Source organism: Brassica napus, chromosome C3 (assembly GCF_020379485.1).
Source record: "Brassica napus cultivar Da-Ae chromosome C3, Da-Ae, whole genome shotgun sequence".
In the NCBI taxonomy this organism is placed as follows: Eukaryota; Viridiplantae; Streptophyta; class Magnoliopsida; order Brassicales; family Brassicaceae; genus Brassica; species Brassica napus.
In genome coordinates, this window is record NC_063446.1 from 27,554,955 (window position 1) to 27,572,117 (window position 17,163).

The 17,163-nt window shown below is 33.5% G+C and overlaps 1 protein-coding gene and 1 pseudogene across 1 annotated transcript; both read left to right on the forward strand.

Annotated features, from left to right (window-relative positions):
* The first annotated feature begins 74 nt into the window (after window positions 1–74).
* Window positions 75–3,205, forward strand: LOC106384329. The gene is made up of 4 exons (XM_022697643.1): window positions 75–200; window positions 1,225–1,254; window positions 1,340–1,368; window positions 1,597–3,205. The coding sequence occupies exons 1-4, from the start codon at window positions 75–77 to the stop codon at window positions 3,203–3,205; spliced, it is 1,794 nt and encodes a 597-aa protein (XP_022553364.1).
* A 1,884-nt stretch (window positions 3,206–5,089) lies between these two features.
* On the forward strand, window positions 5,090–16,661 carry LOC106384328 (annotated as a pseudogene).
* The last annotated feature ends 502 nt before the right edge of the window (window positions 16,662–17,163 follow it).

Consider the following 17,163-nt stretch of genomic DNA (forward strand, 5'->3'; position numbering starts at 1 on the left):
TATAAAGCTTCCGCTACATCAGGTGGTATCAGAGCCGGTGTTTTGGTTTCTTAATCAAAACTCGATTCTGGATCATGAAAACTTTATTCGTGGAAAGGGAAGTTGTCTTTTACATAGAAATCATTGGCGATCCAATATTCGATGTTTATGAAGATGAAGGTAAGATTCAAGACGAAGGCAATGAGTTTGAGGTTAAAGGGGTAGACAATTGGAGAGGTGATCTTCTTCTCCAAAAGATTCTCGTGAAAGGCAACTATTTGGAACTACACAACTCACGTGTTAAATTATGGTGCCAATTGGGCTTCGACAAAAGGTGGCCCAACAAGTGCTTTCACACATCATCGTGATAAGGAGGAACGCATGGATATCAGCTTCATGATGATTACGTTGTTCACGGCGCAAGTTGACGTTGATGAAATATGTCACCATTGCTTACTTGTTTGGCAAGAATATTTTCATTGAATGCTCAGGAAGAGAAGAAACAAATTAATCGAAGACCACAATTAAGATTCGAGGACAAATCTTCTCCAACCCGGAAAGAATTATGCAGAGAGAATATTTAGAAATATTCTAAATATTTAAATTATTTAAAGTTTTATTTATTATTAGGATAATTCACTACAAGAAAAATGTGCTTTAATAGCATATGAGAATAGCTTTTTTACGATTATGCTATGTTTTCGATACCCGTGTTTTAAACATAGCGTTTTCCTTTTACGAGACGCTATGTTCGAATGTCGACTTAAAAAAATTAAAATAAGCGTACGGTTTTGAAGGAGATGCTTATGTATTATAGCAAAGAAACATAAAAACTGTTATCTTTAGTTAGCGCGGTAATGCCCGCGACACTTAGAAATTTTTTGACTCCTAAAATCAATTAAGCTCCAAATAAAAAATAGAAACCCCCAAAAATTAGGGTTCTCCCATCTCTCGTTTGTGTTTCCCCCATTTCCTCCATTCGATCGATAATCTGAAACCAAAACCTCTCATTTCTCTGAATCTAGCTCACATCAAATCTCACTCTCAATTATCAAGCTCTTTACTTATCTCATCCAGAATCGGCAAAATCACGTCCCCTCTGATCGAAATCCATCTCCAATCAGTCGAAGGTGAACTCGGGTTTTCTCACATTGTCTCCAATTCCGATTGTTAACCGTTTATCTCTTTCGTAGTAGTGATTTAATTGCATGTTTAATTGATTCGTTTTTGTGCTCTCTGTTGCAGGGAGATATCGTTCCAGAGTTTTCGATTAAGGTATCGTTTTTGTGCTCTTTAGGTTTCTCGATGAAGATTATAATTTGCTGGGTTTATTAACACTGTTGTCTTCTTTTGTAGCTAGGTCAAATCAAAGTTCAAGAAATCTATCAGGTAAAATTAGTAACAAAACAATTCCATTTAAGAACTCTCGTTCTGTTTTGTTCTTTGTGGGTTGATAAAGTTAATCTCTTGTATGTAAACTTGGTTTGGAGCTGAAACATGGATAAATCTTGGGTTTGGTTACCAAGGTATTAACTTCACTTCACACTCTTTTAATTTCTCGTTTTGTATATCTCATTATGCTAAACTGTTTATCTCTCACTTGTGGTAACTCGACAGGAATAGCCTTGAGTATGAGAAAGGAGCCAGTGACTTTGTGTGTTCTTCATCGAGCCGTTTAGGTGTTCCAGCTGAAATGTTCTGCCCTTGTGTTGATTGCCGCAATGTCTGCCATCAGTCTAGTGATACAGTTTTCGAGCATCTTGTGATTAGAGGGATGGATCCGAAGTACAAGATTTGTAAATTCTGGTCTAAACACGGAGATATAAGGCCTGATAAGCCATGTGATATCAACTCGTCTGAGAATGAGGCGTATGAGTTGTTTAGAACAACTTTCATGGCAAGTGAAGACCATCAGTCAGCTCAGCAGGAGAGTGCAGAGGCGTTTGCGGGTATTGACAGACCAGAAGAAGCTGAGTTCAGAAAAAAATTGGAGGATGCAGAAACTCCGTTGTACTCTCAGTGTGCTAAATACACGAAGGTTGCTGCGATCATGGGACTCTACAGGATTAAGGTCCAAAGTGGGATGTCTGAGAGCTATTTTGATCAGTTATTGGCGTTAATTCATGACATGCTTCCGAAGGAGAATGTGCTACCTAAGTCTACAGATGAGGTTAAGAAATTTCTGAAACAGTTTGGGTTTGGGTATGATGTCATCCACGCCTGCAAGAACGACTGTATCTTGTACAGGAAGAAGTATGAGGATTCGGTCAGCTGTCCAAGATGCAGTGAATCAAGATGGGAGAAGGATAAGCATACTGGTGAAGAGAAGAAAGGGATTCCGGCTAAGGTACTTAGGTATTTTCCGATAAAAGACAGGTTCAGAAGAATGTTTAGATCAAAGCGTTTGGCGGAGGACTTGTGTTGGCATTCCTCAAATGCTTCTACCGATGGAACTATGCGACATCCAGTGGATTCAGTGACTTGGGGTCAGATTAACAGCAAATGGCCGGAGTTTGCTGCTGAAGCAAGAAACCTAAGACTAGGTATCTCTACTGATGGCATGAATCCGTTCTCCATCCAGAACACCAAGTATAGCACATGGCATGTTCTCTTAGTCAACTACAACATGGGTCCGACTCAGTGCATGAAATCCGAGAACATTATGTTGACAATGTTGATACCTGGCCCAACCGCACCAAGCAACAACATTGACGTCTATCTCCAGCCACTGATAGAGGACCTGAAGAGTTTGTGGACAGAAGGTATGGCAGTGTATGATTCGTTTAAGAAGGAGAGTTTCAATCTTAGAGCTATGTTGATGTGGAGTATCACCGACTATCCTGGTTTAGGTACATTAGCTGGCTGTAAAGTGAAGGGGAAGCAAGCCTGTAATGTCTGTGGCAAGGATACACCGCATAGGTGGCTAAAGTTTAGTCGCAAACACGTGTACATGGGGAACATGAAGCGTCTCATGCCTAATCATCCTTATAGAAGAAGGAAAAGATGGTTTGACAACACGGTGGAGCTTGGTACTGCAAATAGGATTCAGAGTGGTGCTGAAATCTGTGATAGTCTTAGGGATTTTAAAAACGACTTTGGGAAAAAGTTAAGTAAGAAGAGTAAGCGAAAAAGGACAACAGGAGATGAGGATGATGTTGTTTCAGCTGACGAGTACGAAGAAGATGATGATCTCTGGCGGTGGAAGAAAAAAATCAATTTTCTTTGACTTACCTTATTGGAAGGTATGTTTTTCTTTCAACATTTTACTTCTCGTGTTTATTTAGAATAATTTTTCTCATACAGACTTGTAAAATATATGGCAGGATATGCCTGTTAGGCATAACATAGATGTTATGCACGTGGAGAAGAATGTCTCTGATGCATTGCTATCTATTCTGATGCATAGTGGGAAATCAAAGGATGGCCTCAAAGCAAGAAAAGATTTAGAAGACATGTGTATTAGAAGCAACTTGCATACTGAAGTTAGGGGAAAGAAGACTTACTTGCCTCCAGCTGCGTATTGGCTTTCTAAGGAAGAAAAAAAAAAATTTTGCAGAAGGTTATCCAACTTCAGAGGCCCTGATGGTTACTGTGCCAATATCTCCAACTGTGTCTCACTGGATCCTCCCTCTATTGGCGGCATGAAGTCACATGACCATCATGTTCTAATGCAGAATCTGTTAATGAAGAAAACTTTTCTGTTTTACCAAAAAAAATTAATCTCTTTATGTGGAGCATAACAAAAAATTAAATTCTAAATATTTTAATTACTAAAAGTTTTATTTATTATTAGGATAATTATCTTTATGTATTAGGGTTTTTATAGTTTTCTTATATACAGTCGTTTAGACTTAAGTTTGTATTTCAGTTTATGATTTGATTAATAAAATTGAGAGTTCTCTCTTTGTTCCTTGTTTTCGGTAGATCATTGGTGATCTCAACGAATTTAAGAAGACATTGATCTTATGCATTCTTAGACTAAATAAGATCTTTGTGATTATTCTAGTTTTTCGGGTATTCTCAGAATCAACGGATCTCTAGTACTATTCTATAAAGCTTCTGCTACATCACCTGACGAATCATTTGCATTGGATCTTCCTCAAATTTTGGCTTTGCGCGTAAATTTCATGTCAGACAAAGCTTTTTCTTCTTCAAAAATTGTCACATTTAAGCCAAAAAAAAAAGATTTCTATTTAGAGCATCTCCAAAAAGAAATTTTATCTAAAACTCTATATTTGAAATTTAAAGATGTTTCTCTCTAAAACCAAAACTTCAAACTTAACTTCAAAATTATTTATATTTTATATTATGGTTCTTATATTTTTCATAATTAATTTAAATTCATAAAACATTTACTAGCACAAATATAAAAATATTACAACAATATTAATTATTAAAATTTATATTAAAATACAAAATTTTAAATAGAAATAACATAATTAATATTAAAATTTATGCAAAATACCATAATATTCCATAAAATTATTTATGTAATGCATATATGTTCATCCAGTGCATTTTGAAGTAAAAAAGACTATCGTTATTTTTAATTTGTAGATTACGAACTAAAAATTATTGAAATTAAGTGATATTAATACTTGTAAATACATTAGATTTGGAAAAAAAAAGTGAAAGAGAAAAATAAAATACTGCTAAAAACTTAACTTCTACCGATGATATTAATACTCGTGAATACATTCGATCTGAACAAGGAAGAATCGTACGAAAAAAGACACAAAAAACAACAACCATCTTCGGTTACACAATTTTTTTTGAACAATATTTTGGAGGTTCAAGATCAAGTCTACCTAACTATTCGTATTGTTGTAATATTTAAATTTGTGTAATAGGTATGTCTTCGTGTAGTTTTTTAAAAACTTTTTTTGTTAAGTTTCTTTTGCATATTGTTGTTGTATAAATCTAGTTTTAAAATATTTTAAATCTTATTTTAAAGTTTTATTTTTATTTTATGTGTAAAACTTAAATTTATAAAAAAAAAATTGAAATATATATGAGATATAAACTTTTTAAAGATTAAAATGATAAACGAAAAAATATTAGGGAATCATAAATGTGATGTGTAATTGTAGGGACCAAAATACAGACAAAAATATGAAACTTTAAATTTAAAGTTTTGAAGTTTTTTTTTAGAAAACAAAAAACTTTATATTTGAATTTGTAGAGTGTTTCTGGAGATTCTCTTATATAGTTTATAAACCGGAACCATGGATATAAGCTTTAAGTTAGTCACTCGTTGACCAATGACTTGAAACTGATATGTTAGCAGAATTTCTTTCTTTTTGTTTTTCCTCTGGAGACTGACCGTTTCCTCTACCTGATCATGATTATTAGTTATACCACAGCTACTACGATGTGATTCTGTATGGAATAAACTGCAGTTTTGTCCGTCGTAATGAAATGGCAACATCGGACGCACTATAAACGTTGTTAGAGGCTTAGAGCTGATACTCCTCTTGCAAGTATTGGCCAGCCTTCCTTCTCTGTCCAACTTAATAACGTTTTTGAGTTCTGAATCTTTCACTTATTACACAATACAAAAAAATTTGTAATTTAAAATTGATTTCTCTCGATAGTCGTACGTACATAATGATTTTTTAGGTATAGCAGAGTGTTTGACAATAAATCTGTTTAAGAAACTAAGCAATTTTTTTTTGTATGGTTTCTAACATTCAGTTCATACTAAGTCAATCGTAGACACGCGTTTTAAAAATATACTGCAAATTTTAAATATAATTCGATAAGACATCTGAATAAACAAAAATAAATTACTTTTCATAGTTATTTTTTTATAATTAAGACATCTAACCAATAGTCAATTATTTTGATGCTTAATAACTCGCTGCCATATCCTTTCTTTTTCTCACCTGGCCCACTTTTCTTCGTTTTTGTGAGTGAAAGTACCTATAAAAATACAAAAACAAGTAACTAAAATTGAAAAAAAAAACTTATTTGAGAAATAATCTAAGATAGCACTAAAATATTTTTATCACAAAATAGATCTTAAAAAAATAACTATAATATAGTTCATTAAATAATTAAAAGACATTTATAGATTAACTAATGTAAATCAAGGATTTAGATTTGAGGGAGAGATATGAGAAGGATCTATGATTTAATAATTAAGATATAGGATATAAAATATAAAATATTAATTTTAAAATATTTTTGAAAAATAATTTTTGGATTTCTAAATAAAATCTCAAAGAAAACAAAAAAGGTTTCGAATATTGATTTTTCCAAAAATATTTTTTATTATTGATTGAAATACTATTTTTCCAAAAATATTTTTATTATTGATTGAAATATTTATATAATAAATGTATATTGTGATTTATTTTTAATGAAATCTTTTTAAGACAACGATGTACAGTTGTGGAAAGGAGTGGGAAACTCTTTCAATCTGATTTTTAATAATATTTAGACTCTTTCTTTTTTTGAATAAAATGTTAAATTAGATTCAAAAAAAAAATATATTTTTTTTAAGCATGAGCCATTTTTCATGACTTATTTGATAACAAACTTATAAAATAGGAGAAAACCTCCAAAATAACTTCCAACTTTAAAAAAAAAACCCAAAAAAAAAAACTTGAACTTGAATTTGAGCAATTTAAATCACCAATTTTTTTAATATTGGCCGATTTAATCTCACATTTATGTTGACTAGGTCATTTACACTACTCTAAAGTCAACATTTAATTATCTTTAACCTCTGTTACATGTAATCCCATCGTTTGATACAATATTCTTCATCGAATCCCCAAATCGACCACACATCCTTCCACAGAAAACACAGACCGAAGAAGAATGTTGTGAAGAAGCTAGTTTATCCAGAACGAGCTGAGAAGTTTGATTGCTTCCTCGTTGAGTCTTACGTAGATTATAACAAGATGGTCAAGTGGTGTCCACAGACTCAAGAAAATACTGGTCGTCCTTCTGAAGAACTGAAGTGGGGTGATTCGTGAGTTTAAAGAAGAGCTATTGTGTGTATTTCTTTGTTATTTATGGCCATGGTTTACGTTAATTTTGGTGTTTGGTAATTGTGAAGACAAGATGCCCATAAGTTTTTAGTGTGTTGTATAGACTTTGGGGCTTTGTGGCTTGATTGTGTAACTTTTTTTTAGCTATTATGACTTTGTCACTTTGCTTTGGCTATATTTAAGAAGAAAAGAATATATTTGAGTTGCTAAATGGTGCTTGTGGGAAATCACTTGCTTCTTTCCCTCAAGGTTGTTTTTGCTTTTGCTTTAGGTTCAAGACTTTTAGGACACTGCAGCGATTTGAATGGTTGTCTGTGTTGCAGGCTATTTTTACTCAATTGCGTTAGGTGGGCTTAGGAGCTTTGAGTACCCTAAGAATAAGATCACTGCCATTCCTGCTTAAGAAGAAGAAATTTGGGGAGCCACATTCAAGCTGATTGATTGATTCTTTAGTTTCATTTTTTCAGCAACATTTTGAAGACTCATAACACAAACAATGGTGGTTGAAACAGGTGGAAGGAGCAGCGGTTCTTGTAGATTGACAATGAGAAAGAATCAAAATCAATCTCTCTTAATCTTGAAACTCTAACAGTAAGAAAGAAATCATGATTTAAAGAAAACAAGAGGCTGTTCTATGAGTTCTTTAAAGCTATCAATGGTTGGTGATGACGTGTTAGTGTCGTGTCTCTCTTTTGTCTTCTGTTTCTTTGTACATCCCGTGTATGTTTGTTCTGGTGTTTTTAGCATCTTCGTCCCAATAAATTTAACTTATCTTTATTTCATAATCACAAGAATAATTGAGAAGAACAGTACTGAGACAAAAGTCATTAACACTTAAACGAAAACTTGTCTTTCAATTCAATTTCTTGGCTCACAAGAAACAACTATTGTTTCAAATAAGATAAATCCGACGCTGGTTTAGTTATAGTGCACCGTTCTTTCAATTAGTTAAAGTTGCGTAGTTTAATCTTAACAGACGTTAAATGTATATTAACAGTTGACTATTGCTAAGTTAAAATGACTGAGTCAACATAAAAACAAGATTAAAATGACCAATATTTAAAAGCTGAAGATTTAAATTACTCATATACAAGTTCAAGTTTTTTTTTGCTTTTTTTTTAAGTTTGAGGTTATTTTGGTGGTTTTCTCTATGAAATAGTTGCTAAACTAATTCACTGCTCCAATCCATACTTAAAACGTCGTCGTGAATCTCTTATCATAAGGAGAGTTCAACGACATTACCCTGTTCTTGACAAGTCTGTCGATGGTTCTGAAGAGTACTTCTGATGGTATCGAGGCATCTCCATGCTTCCTAGTGTTCCTTTCTCTACATATTGCATAGACGGTAGTGTGCAGGACATAGCGGGTGAGGAAGAGTTCGACTCTGTCAAGCTTCTTCTGCGATACAAAGATGACGATGTCGTTCCAGTTCGCTGAGAAGTGGCTTCCCATCAGGTTTCAAGATAATCTGCCCCGGACTGCCACTGAGTACGGGCAAGAGAAGAAAAGGTGGTCGCGTGTCTCCATATGCTGGTGGCAGAGAACACAGCTTCCATCAATTGTCGTATTCCAGATAGCCATTCTTGCTCCTGTAGAGAGACGGTCATGCAAAGGTAACCAAGTACAGAACTGATATTTTGGTGTAGCGCAGCTGAACCAGAGGCAATTGTGCCATGGAACCGATGTTTTAGTCGTTCGTATATGATTCCTCGTAGTGCAAGATGGCTTGTAGCTGGATTGCTTTCCCTTCCATAGAAGCACAGCTTCATTCTCTGTATGATTCAGAGAGATGAGATTGTGTTCAATTCTTTGCAGAGTCTGAGATCGATGTTATCTCCTTCTTCTCCTCTTTGTACTATTTAAACTTTGCATTTAACAAGACTGCAAATTCAAAAGGTTAGTTGGTTTAATGCCCTCTGGTTCCCGGGAGCAACTCCAAAATAATCAGTACCTGTTTGGATAGCTGTTCATAATCGATTAGCTATTGGGGAATGAATTCCCAAGTGAAATTGTATTGTAGATGATACATGATTATTCTGCCAGTCTCACGTTAAAACCCGAGACCGTCTGTTTTTCAGTTGTCCATGTACTCAACAAATATATATGGGATTAACGAAGACGCTACTTCAAACATGCTACACAACATACTGGTATGACATACTGGATTAGTTAGTGGACACCGGACGAAATGGCAACATCACTTTTATGTTACACTATGTCTTTCAAATCTCACTCCATACTATTTGGAAAGAGTGAAATGGAAGGAATTAAACACAAGGAAAGGGTTCATAATCCGGAAACTATACTGAGATTCATCGATAAAAGGTATTAGGAATTGCATCTTGTCACTTAGAGGAAGTCCACGGTTTGAAACAACCATGACAGCTTGGTCTAAACAAAACTTGAGAACAAAGTCATAGTTATAAAAAAAAAATTGATATGAATAGTTTAACATTTTTTTCAAAAAAAATAAGAGAACATTTTTAATTATTCTTCTCATGGTATGTTCTCTTAGTCAAAAAGAAATATTTTTTAACTCTTTTTGGAGATTCGCCCTATTTATTAATAATGATGACTGACTTATCATCCTATGTCTCTCTCTTATCTCCCATTTCTCAAATATCTTTGCGAGTCTCTCTTCCCTCACATAGACAAATTAACCAACCACTTCTTCACACTCATAGCATAACATCGCCGTGAATCTGACAATGTTGTTGAACCGACTTATCTTCCCTTACTTCATCCTCGTCTCTCTCTTCCTCTCCTGCATCGCCTCCTCTCAAATACTACCCAAAGAAGAAGGTATCATACATATATAATCAGTTTATACGGTGGTTACGTTACATGATTGAGTCAGTGTACGATTTGGTGGTTATCTGTGATTTGCATATTTTCGCAGTGGATGCTTTAAGAGCCGTAGCGACGGCGTTGAAGAAGAGTAACTGGAATTTCAATGTCGATCCATGCGACCTCACCTCATCTGATGGTGGTTGGAGAAACCCTAACTCCGATAAATTATTTGAAGACAAAGTTACTTGTAGCTGCACCTCTACCGTTTGCCACGTCACCAAGATGTTCGTTCCTCCCCTTCTCCCTTTATAAAATTTACATTTTCATCATTATATTAATTTTATTAACCGTGGAGAAATTCAAAATATTATTGATAATTTGTTTTTTAAATAGATTTGGTCGAAGTAGTAGTTCTCGTTTTTCCAAAGCCAGGCTATTACTACTATCAAAGTAATTAATTAAGAATTTTAATTTTTTTTATTTAATTTAAAAATTACAGCTCGTCTCTTTTTCCTCTCTCCTTATAATAAAAGATATATTTATCTTTCTTTAAGAACTAACATAGTATTAAATATATATTTTTTCAACACATAGTATTAAATTATTAATTATTAACCATGGAAAAATTCACCATATATTTTTTGTTTTTTGTTTTGTTTTTAAAGTCCATTTCCAAAGCCCTATTAGGTTACTACCTAGGTAGCACAGAAGCTTCGTCAGATATCCGCTTCCCGCTTCGGAACCGTAATCGGAATCGGAAGTTTGCGGAAGCTTTTAGAATCTCGCATCCAATAAGCATCCCAAAATACTTCTTTAAAAACACGTTGGAAGCTTACGCTTCTGTTTAGTAATCACGCTTTTAAGAACTCAATGTCATGAATAAGTAAAAAAATAGATTATGTTTTTATTTTATTTAAAATTCAAAATTAATAGTATTACAATAGATAGAATATACACAAAATATACAAATATAAAAATTAATAAAATAAATTGTCTTTGTGCATAATAACGTTTTGTAAGAAATCTTGCATATAAATTCAAATATACTGTGACAGATATTTTTGATTATTAAAATAATTAATTTGATAATATTTTTATAAGCTTAATTTGTTAGTATTTTTATAATTAAAATATGAAGTCAACTAAAGTAATAAAATTACGAAAAAAATGAATAAGTGATTTTTTTTATTTTGAATCATATACTTTTAGTCATAAGTTTTGTTAAATCATTTTTATGTTTTATACATATATATATATATGTTTCCAACATGTACCCACTTTCTAATTATTTGAAAAAACTCGCATCTACACTTCTATACGATTCCGTTTCCACGTACCCGTTTCTGGATTCTATGTAACATAGGTTACTATTACCATCAAAGTACTTTAGTTTTCTGAATGTGACAAAGTCTATGCGCTGTCGCTGTTGACGCGTTTTGTTTAATCCGTGAATCTAATTCTAAAACTAATTACTTTCACACATGTTGCTTTGATCCAATGCTATTGGGCAGTAAACATAATGGGACTATATATTGGTTACCTTTTAAGAAAAAAAGATCATACTTGCTTCTTTTTCCCTCTTATAAATCTTGTTGAAACAGAGTTCTCAAGGCACAAAGCCTCCAAGGATCTCTTCCTAAAGAGTTTGCAGGACTTCCTTTTCTGCAAGAGATGTAAGAACCTGAATAGCAGCAAAATCATTACCACTCAAAACTTTCTCATTATTACAATATCTCCCACCACGACCAGTATCTTTCAATAACTAACTTAACTGTCACATTCTTCTTATTTCTTTTGCAGTGATCTGTCTAGAAACTATCTCAACGGTTCTGTTCCTCGCGAATGGGGAACCTTGCCACTTATAAACCTGTATGTATCTCTTTCATCTAGACTTTACATGGTGTAAATGTATAGATTGATTTGAGTAACTTTGTTGGATGATGAAATGCAGCACACTGCTTGCCAACAGGATAACCGGTCCAATCCCGAAAGAGATTGGAAACATTACAACCCTTCAGAACCTGTGAATACACTTCTTTGATCTTTTTGTCTTCAAAAATGTTTCAGACAATATATACTTGGAAGTAATAATAATATGATTCGTTTTTTTTTTCTTTGTTTTCTTGAACATCTGGTTTTCTAGTATCTTGGAATCTAATCAGATCTCAGGGAACTTACCTCCAGAGCTCGGTAATCTAAAGAACATTCAAAGAATGTAAGAATATTTGTCCAAGTTCTCTAAAATAGGTTCATTTACTAATGGTGAGACTACGTTTTTCTATTTGTAGCCTTCTTGGCACGAACTACTTGACTGGGGACATCCCAAGTACATTTTCCAAACTTACTAAGTTGACTGAGTTGTAAGTACTCCTCTGCTTGCTTAGATCATAGACAATGAGTTTTGCTGATGATTCCGACATTTTTTTATTAAATTGTTTTCTTGCTTTATAGCCGTATAAGTAACAACCAGTTTACCGGAACCATACCAAATTTCATCCAGAACTGGACAGAACTTACAAAACTGTAAGCAAGCAATCAGCATCTTTCGCCATCTTTCGTTTTGCGTATTGGTATTGGTTACTTATATTAAGCTGTGGAATGTTAATATTATTGCATATTGTTATAGAACGATTCAAGCAAGTGGTTTAGTTGGACCGATTCCTAGTGGCATTGGTACTCTTGTGAAGTTAACAGACTTGTAAGTACACTAAAATTTGCATGTGGGATTCATTGTTACTGTCAAATGATATTTTACTATTTCCTTTTTTTTCCAAAATTGAAAATTTTGTAGGAGAATCAGTGACTTGAATGGACCTAGTTCTCCATTTCCACCACTACAAAACATGACATCCATGCAGACATTGTGAGTTTAAGCCGTAAACTAAACACATTCAGTAAGGGTTTCTTCCCACCTTCGTTGAGAGTTTAACTTACATTTTCCTTTGCAGGATTATTAGGAATTCCAATCTTACAGGAGAACTACCTGATTATCTTGTATCAATCACAACATTAAAGCTCTTGTTAGTAAACTCTTTTCTTCTTCTGCAAGCAAATAATTTGAAAAAAATAACTCAAGCTGACATTGTGAGACTCATTGTGCAGAGATCTTAGCTTTAACAAACTAAGTGGACCAATCCCAGCAACATATAAGGATCTTTGGAATGTAGATAATGTGTATGATCCTCTGCTGTCCTTCTTTCTTCATGGTTTGTTGAAAGCTTTCTGAAAAGTTTTAAGTTTTGTTTTCTGATCTTTGCAGATATTTTACAAGTAACATGTTAAGTGGGGAAGTACCAAAACGGATGGTAGAAAATGCAGACAAGATGTGAGTTTTTTCTTCAATGATATAATGTTTACAACATAATCCTGATAATATTTTGTTTGGTTGTTTATATTGCAGTGATCTTACTTACAATAACTTCTCCAGAGATGCAACAACCTCACAATGTCACACGAGAGAAGCGTATGAAGAACAATAATAAAACTCAAGCTTCTTGTGCCTTCAAATGCACTATAAATCTTACATTTTCTTGGCCCTTTTTATACACAGGAACTTGTTTTCAAGCACACGCCCTTTAGTGGCAAATAACTAGTAAGTTCTTTTTCTTCTTGTCATAAATTATAAAAGCTTTGGTTCTAACACCAAATTTGTTATGTTTTGATACAGCTCAAACGTTTATTGTTGGAGTCCCTACATATGTCCTAAGAGTAAGTCTTTGAATCTATATAATTACATAAACCATATCGCTAAACATCTGATTTATCTTTTGTTTATGTTGTCAGCTTTGTATGGCCTTCATATAAACTGTGGTGGAGATGAACTAACAGTCAACGGGAATAAGTATGAAGCGGATAGATTGGATAGCACCTTCTATGACAGTAGAACCGGTTGGTTTTCTAGCAACACCGGGCACTTCTTGGATGATGAACGGTCTCCCAAAGTACCAACCATATGGACTAATACATCAGAGCTTAAGATAGCAGAGCCTAGTCTTTATACAGATGCCCGTCTGTCGGCCATTTCCCTAACTTACTATGCATTTTGTCTTGGAGATGGAAGCTATACAGTTAATCTTCATTTCGCTGAAATTATGTTCAGTGACAATGAAACCTATAGCAGTTTAGGGAGACGATTCTTTGACATATATGTTCAGGTAATGTTTTCTTAACACTGATTTATTATAATGTTACAATGATGAGAAATATTACATATACGAGTCTATAATATTTTAAAATACTGTAATGCTTATAGATATTTGGGGTGTGTGTGGTAATGTGCAGGGTAAACTTGAGGTTAAGGATTTTGATATTGTGAGTGAGGCAAAAGGTGCTGGAAGAGCTGTGGTTAAGAGTTTTCGGGTCATGGTTACAAATGGGACGTTGGAGATAAGATTGTTTTGGGCTGGTAAAGGAACTCAAGCTATTCCTGTGAGAGGTTCATATGGCGCTCTCATATCAGCTGTATCAGTAGATCAAAGTAAGCTTTACTAAACCCAAAAAAAATAATTAACCTTTTTGTTGTCGTTGTTGTTGTCTCTTGACTTTATCTCCCATGATATTGCTATAGATTTCACTATTGGTAGAAACTGGGCCGTGGTTGGTGCTGCAGTCGCTTCGACAGTGTTTCTTGGGCTTTTAATCTGTGGTATTTTATGCTGGAGACGTAGCTTGAGACCCAAGAGTCAGATGGAGAAAGGTATTTATAACGACCTATACCTTTAACAATCGTTTTTGAGTTGAAAGTGTATGTATCTTCCAAAACCTAACGGTGTTTCTTCACCTTCAGATTTCAAGAACTTGGATTGCCTGGTTAGTTCATTTTCCTTGAAGCAAATCAAAGTTGCTACAGACAACTTTAATCCAGCAAACAAGATAGGAGAAGGTGGCTTTGGTCCTGTACACAAGGTTAGCATCATAATGTTATTGACATTTTTACGAGAAAAAGGAAAATGAACTAAAGGTTTGTCCATTGTATGAATTTAGGGAAAGTTGACTGATGGAACCTTAATCGCGGTGAAGCAACTATCATCTAAATCAAAGCAAGGGAACAGAGAGTTCTTGAACGAGATTGGTATGATCTCTGCATTACAACATCCACATTTGGTTAAACTATATGGATGTTGCGTAGAAGGTGGCCAGCTCTTGCTAATCTACGAGTACTTAGTAAACAACAGTCTCGCAAGAGCACTTTTCGGTCCTCTAAAGACTCAAATAAGATTAGACTGGCCAATAAGGCAGAAGATTTGCATTGGAATAGCCAGAGGATTAGCTTTTCTCCACGAGGAATCAAGACTCAAGATCGTGCACAGAGACATCAAAGCCGCTAATGTCTTGCTGGACAAGGAACTAAACCCGAAGATTTCGGATTTCGGTCTTGCTAAGCTTGATGAACAAGAAAATACACACATGAGCACACGAGTCGCAGGAACATAGTGAGTCATTCAACCAATCAATCACAAAGAAGAAGTTTCAGCTTTGTTTAGATTTCTTGTGACCAAAGCAATCTTTTGTTGTGCAGTGGATACATGGCTCCAGAGTATGCAGTGAGAGGTCATTTGACAGATAAAGCAGACGTCTACAGCTTCGGCGTCGTGGCTCTAGAGATCGTTCATGGAAGAGGCAACACAAGCGCACGTTCCAAAGCCCATACCTTCTACCTTCTTGACTGGGTAAATTATCTTATTCACCTCTTTAATACGAAAAAGATTATTTTTTTTAATTTGAATTAACCGAAAAACTGAAATCGAGTCTGAACCGAATTCGACCCGAAATTATTTCGGATAATAACTGATTCCCAAATTTTTTATCCAAAAGGAACTTATATTTCTAGAACAAAAAAAAAACAAAATAAACTGAAACAAATCGATACCCGAAATGCACGTACCTACCCTAAACACTAAAGACATGTCTGAACAAGAAGTCATGAACCTAAATCTTGATTTATTCCGCAGGTACACGTTCTAAGGGAGCAAAACAGGCTGATGGAAGTAGTAGACCCGAGGCTTGGAACAGACTACAACAGAGAAGAAGCAATGAAGATGATCCAGATTGGTATCCTCTGCACCAGTCTAGTTCCGTCGGACAGACCGTCGATGTCGACGGTGGTGAGCATGCTCGAAGGACACTCCACGGTGGATGTTGAGGAAATTCTTGAAACTTCGTTCAGTAGGGGAAATGAGAAAGACGAAGAGAGCCCTGTTATTTTCTTAGGTTTTTTCTTGTTTTTGCTTACGAAGAAAATGATTTGTCGTCTATTCTATTAAAACTTAAATACAAAATAATATTTGACTATTTTTAATTAGATCCTTCCAGATTGTCATTTTTTTTTACTAATTCTAACAAGTTTATTTATTGTTTTTATTTAAACTAGATCCTTTCTCCGCGCTACGCGCGGATAATATATTTAAATTTGTTACATTTGATAATATATTTAAATTTGTTACATTTTTTATTTTTATTTATGTGTGAATTTTTGTATATTAAATTATATATAACTAATTTTTAAATTTGATTTTTTTATATATTTTTAGTTTGAAGTAAGTATTTCAATTATATGTAACACAATTAACTAATAAAATATGAATAATCAAGTCAAACATTTTAGAGTTATGTAAAAGAAATATAATTATGTATAGAACATAAATTATCTTAGTTTAAAATATCGAAATCTCAGCTTGAATAAATTCACGAAAAAAGTACTCCAATGACCTATTTAAAATATAAAACCCCCTTTTAAAAAACATACTTAATAATATTTTCTTACGTGTAATAGTTGAAAACTAATAATTGAATATCGATCTAAAATATTATTTTAATATATCTAATGGTAAAATATTAATTGTAATAAACAAATTTTGAATTTTGTAATATTACATGAATTAGAAGTCTTTAAAATCTAAAATCTATTTTATTAACATGATATTTTTTTTCATTTATTATTTTAGTGTTACAAAATATTGCTTTAGTTTTATTTGTATATTATTTTTTTAATAATTTAGTTTATTTTTAAGTAATTTTAAAATTATCAAGAGTATAATATATTTAAAATTATTTATTTAAATATATCCAAATATGATGTCTCATTTTTATGTGTGTTTGCGTTGAGCATATTTAATTTGTAGTTTGTATATTTAATAACACCTTCTTGCGTGCCGTTCTATGGTTTTAATAAATGTGTTGTCATTTCATTTTTATTACCATTAACATGATTTCTTAGTGATTAGTGATAATGTATTTTTAACTTTATGTATTATATTTTATCGTATATTTTCTAACTATTCAAGCTTACACTTCTTTTAGACACATTTTAATTAGATAATAGGTTTAAAGATGTAAATAAAACTGTGTATGTTGTAAATTTAGACTTTTTAGTGTAACTGAGCACTATCAATTGTGA

Excerpts from the sequence above, each read along its gene's own strand:
- LOC106384329 (XM_022697643.1), top strand. The coding sequence starts at position 75 with ATGAAAACTTTATTCGTGGAAAGGGAAGTTGTCTTTTACATAGAAATC. Across the intron at positions 201-1,224 it reads ATGAGTTTGAGGTTAAAGGG|GGAGATATCGTTCCAGAGTT; the intron begins GTAGACAATTGG and ends TCTCTGTTGCAG. Across the intron at positions 1,369-1,596 it reads AAGTTCAAGAAATCTATCAG|GAATAGCCTTGAGTATGAGA; the intron begins GTAAAATTAGTA and ends GTAACTCGACAG.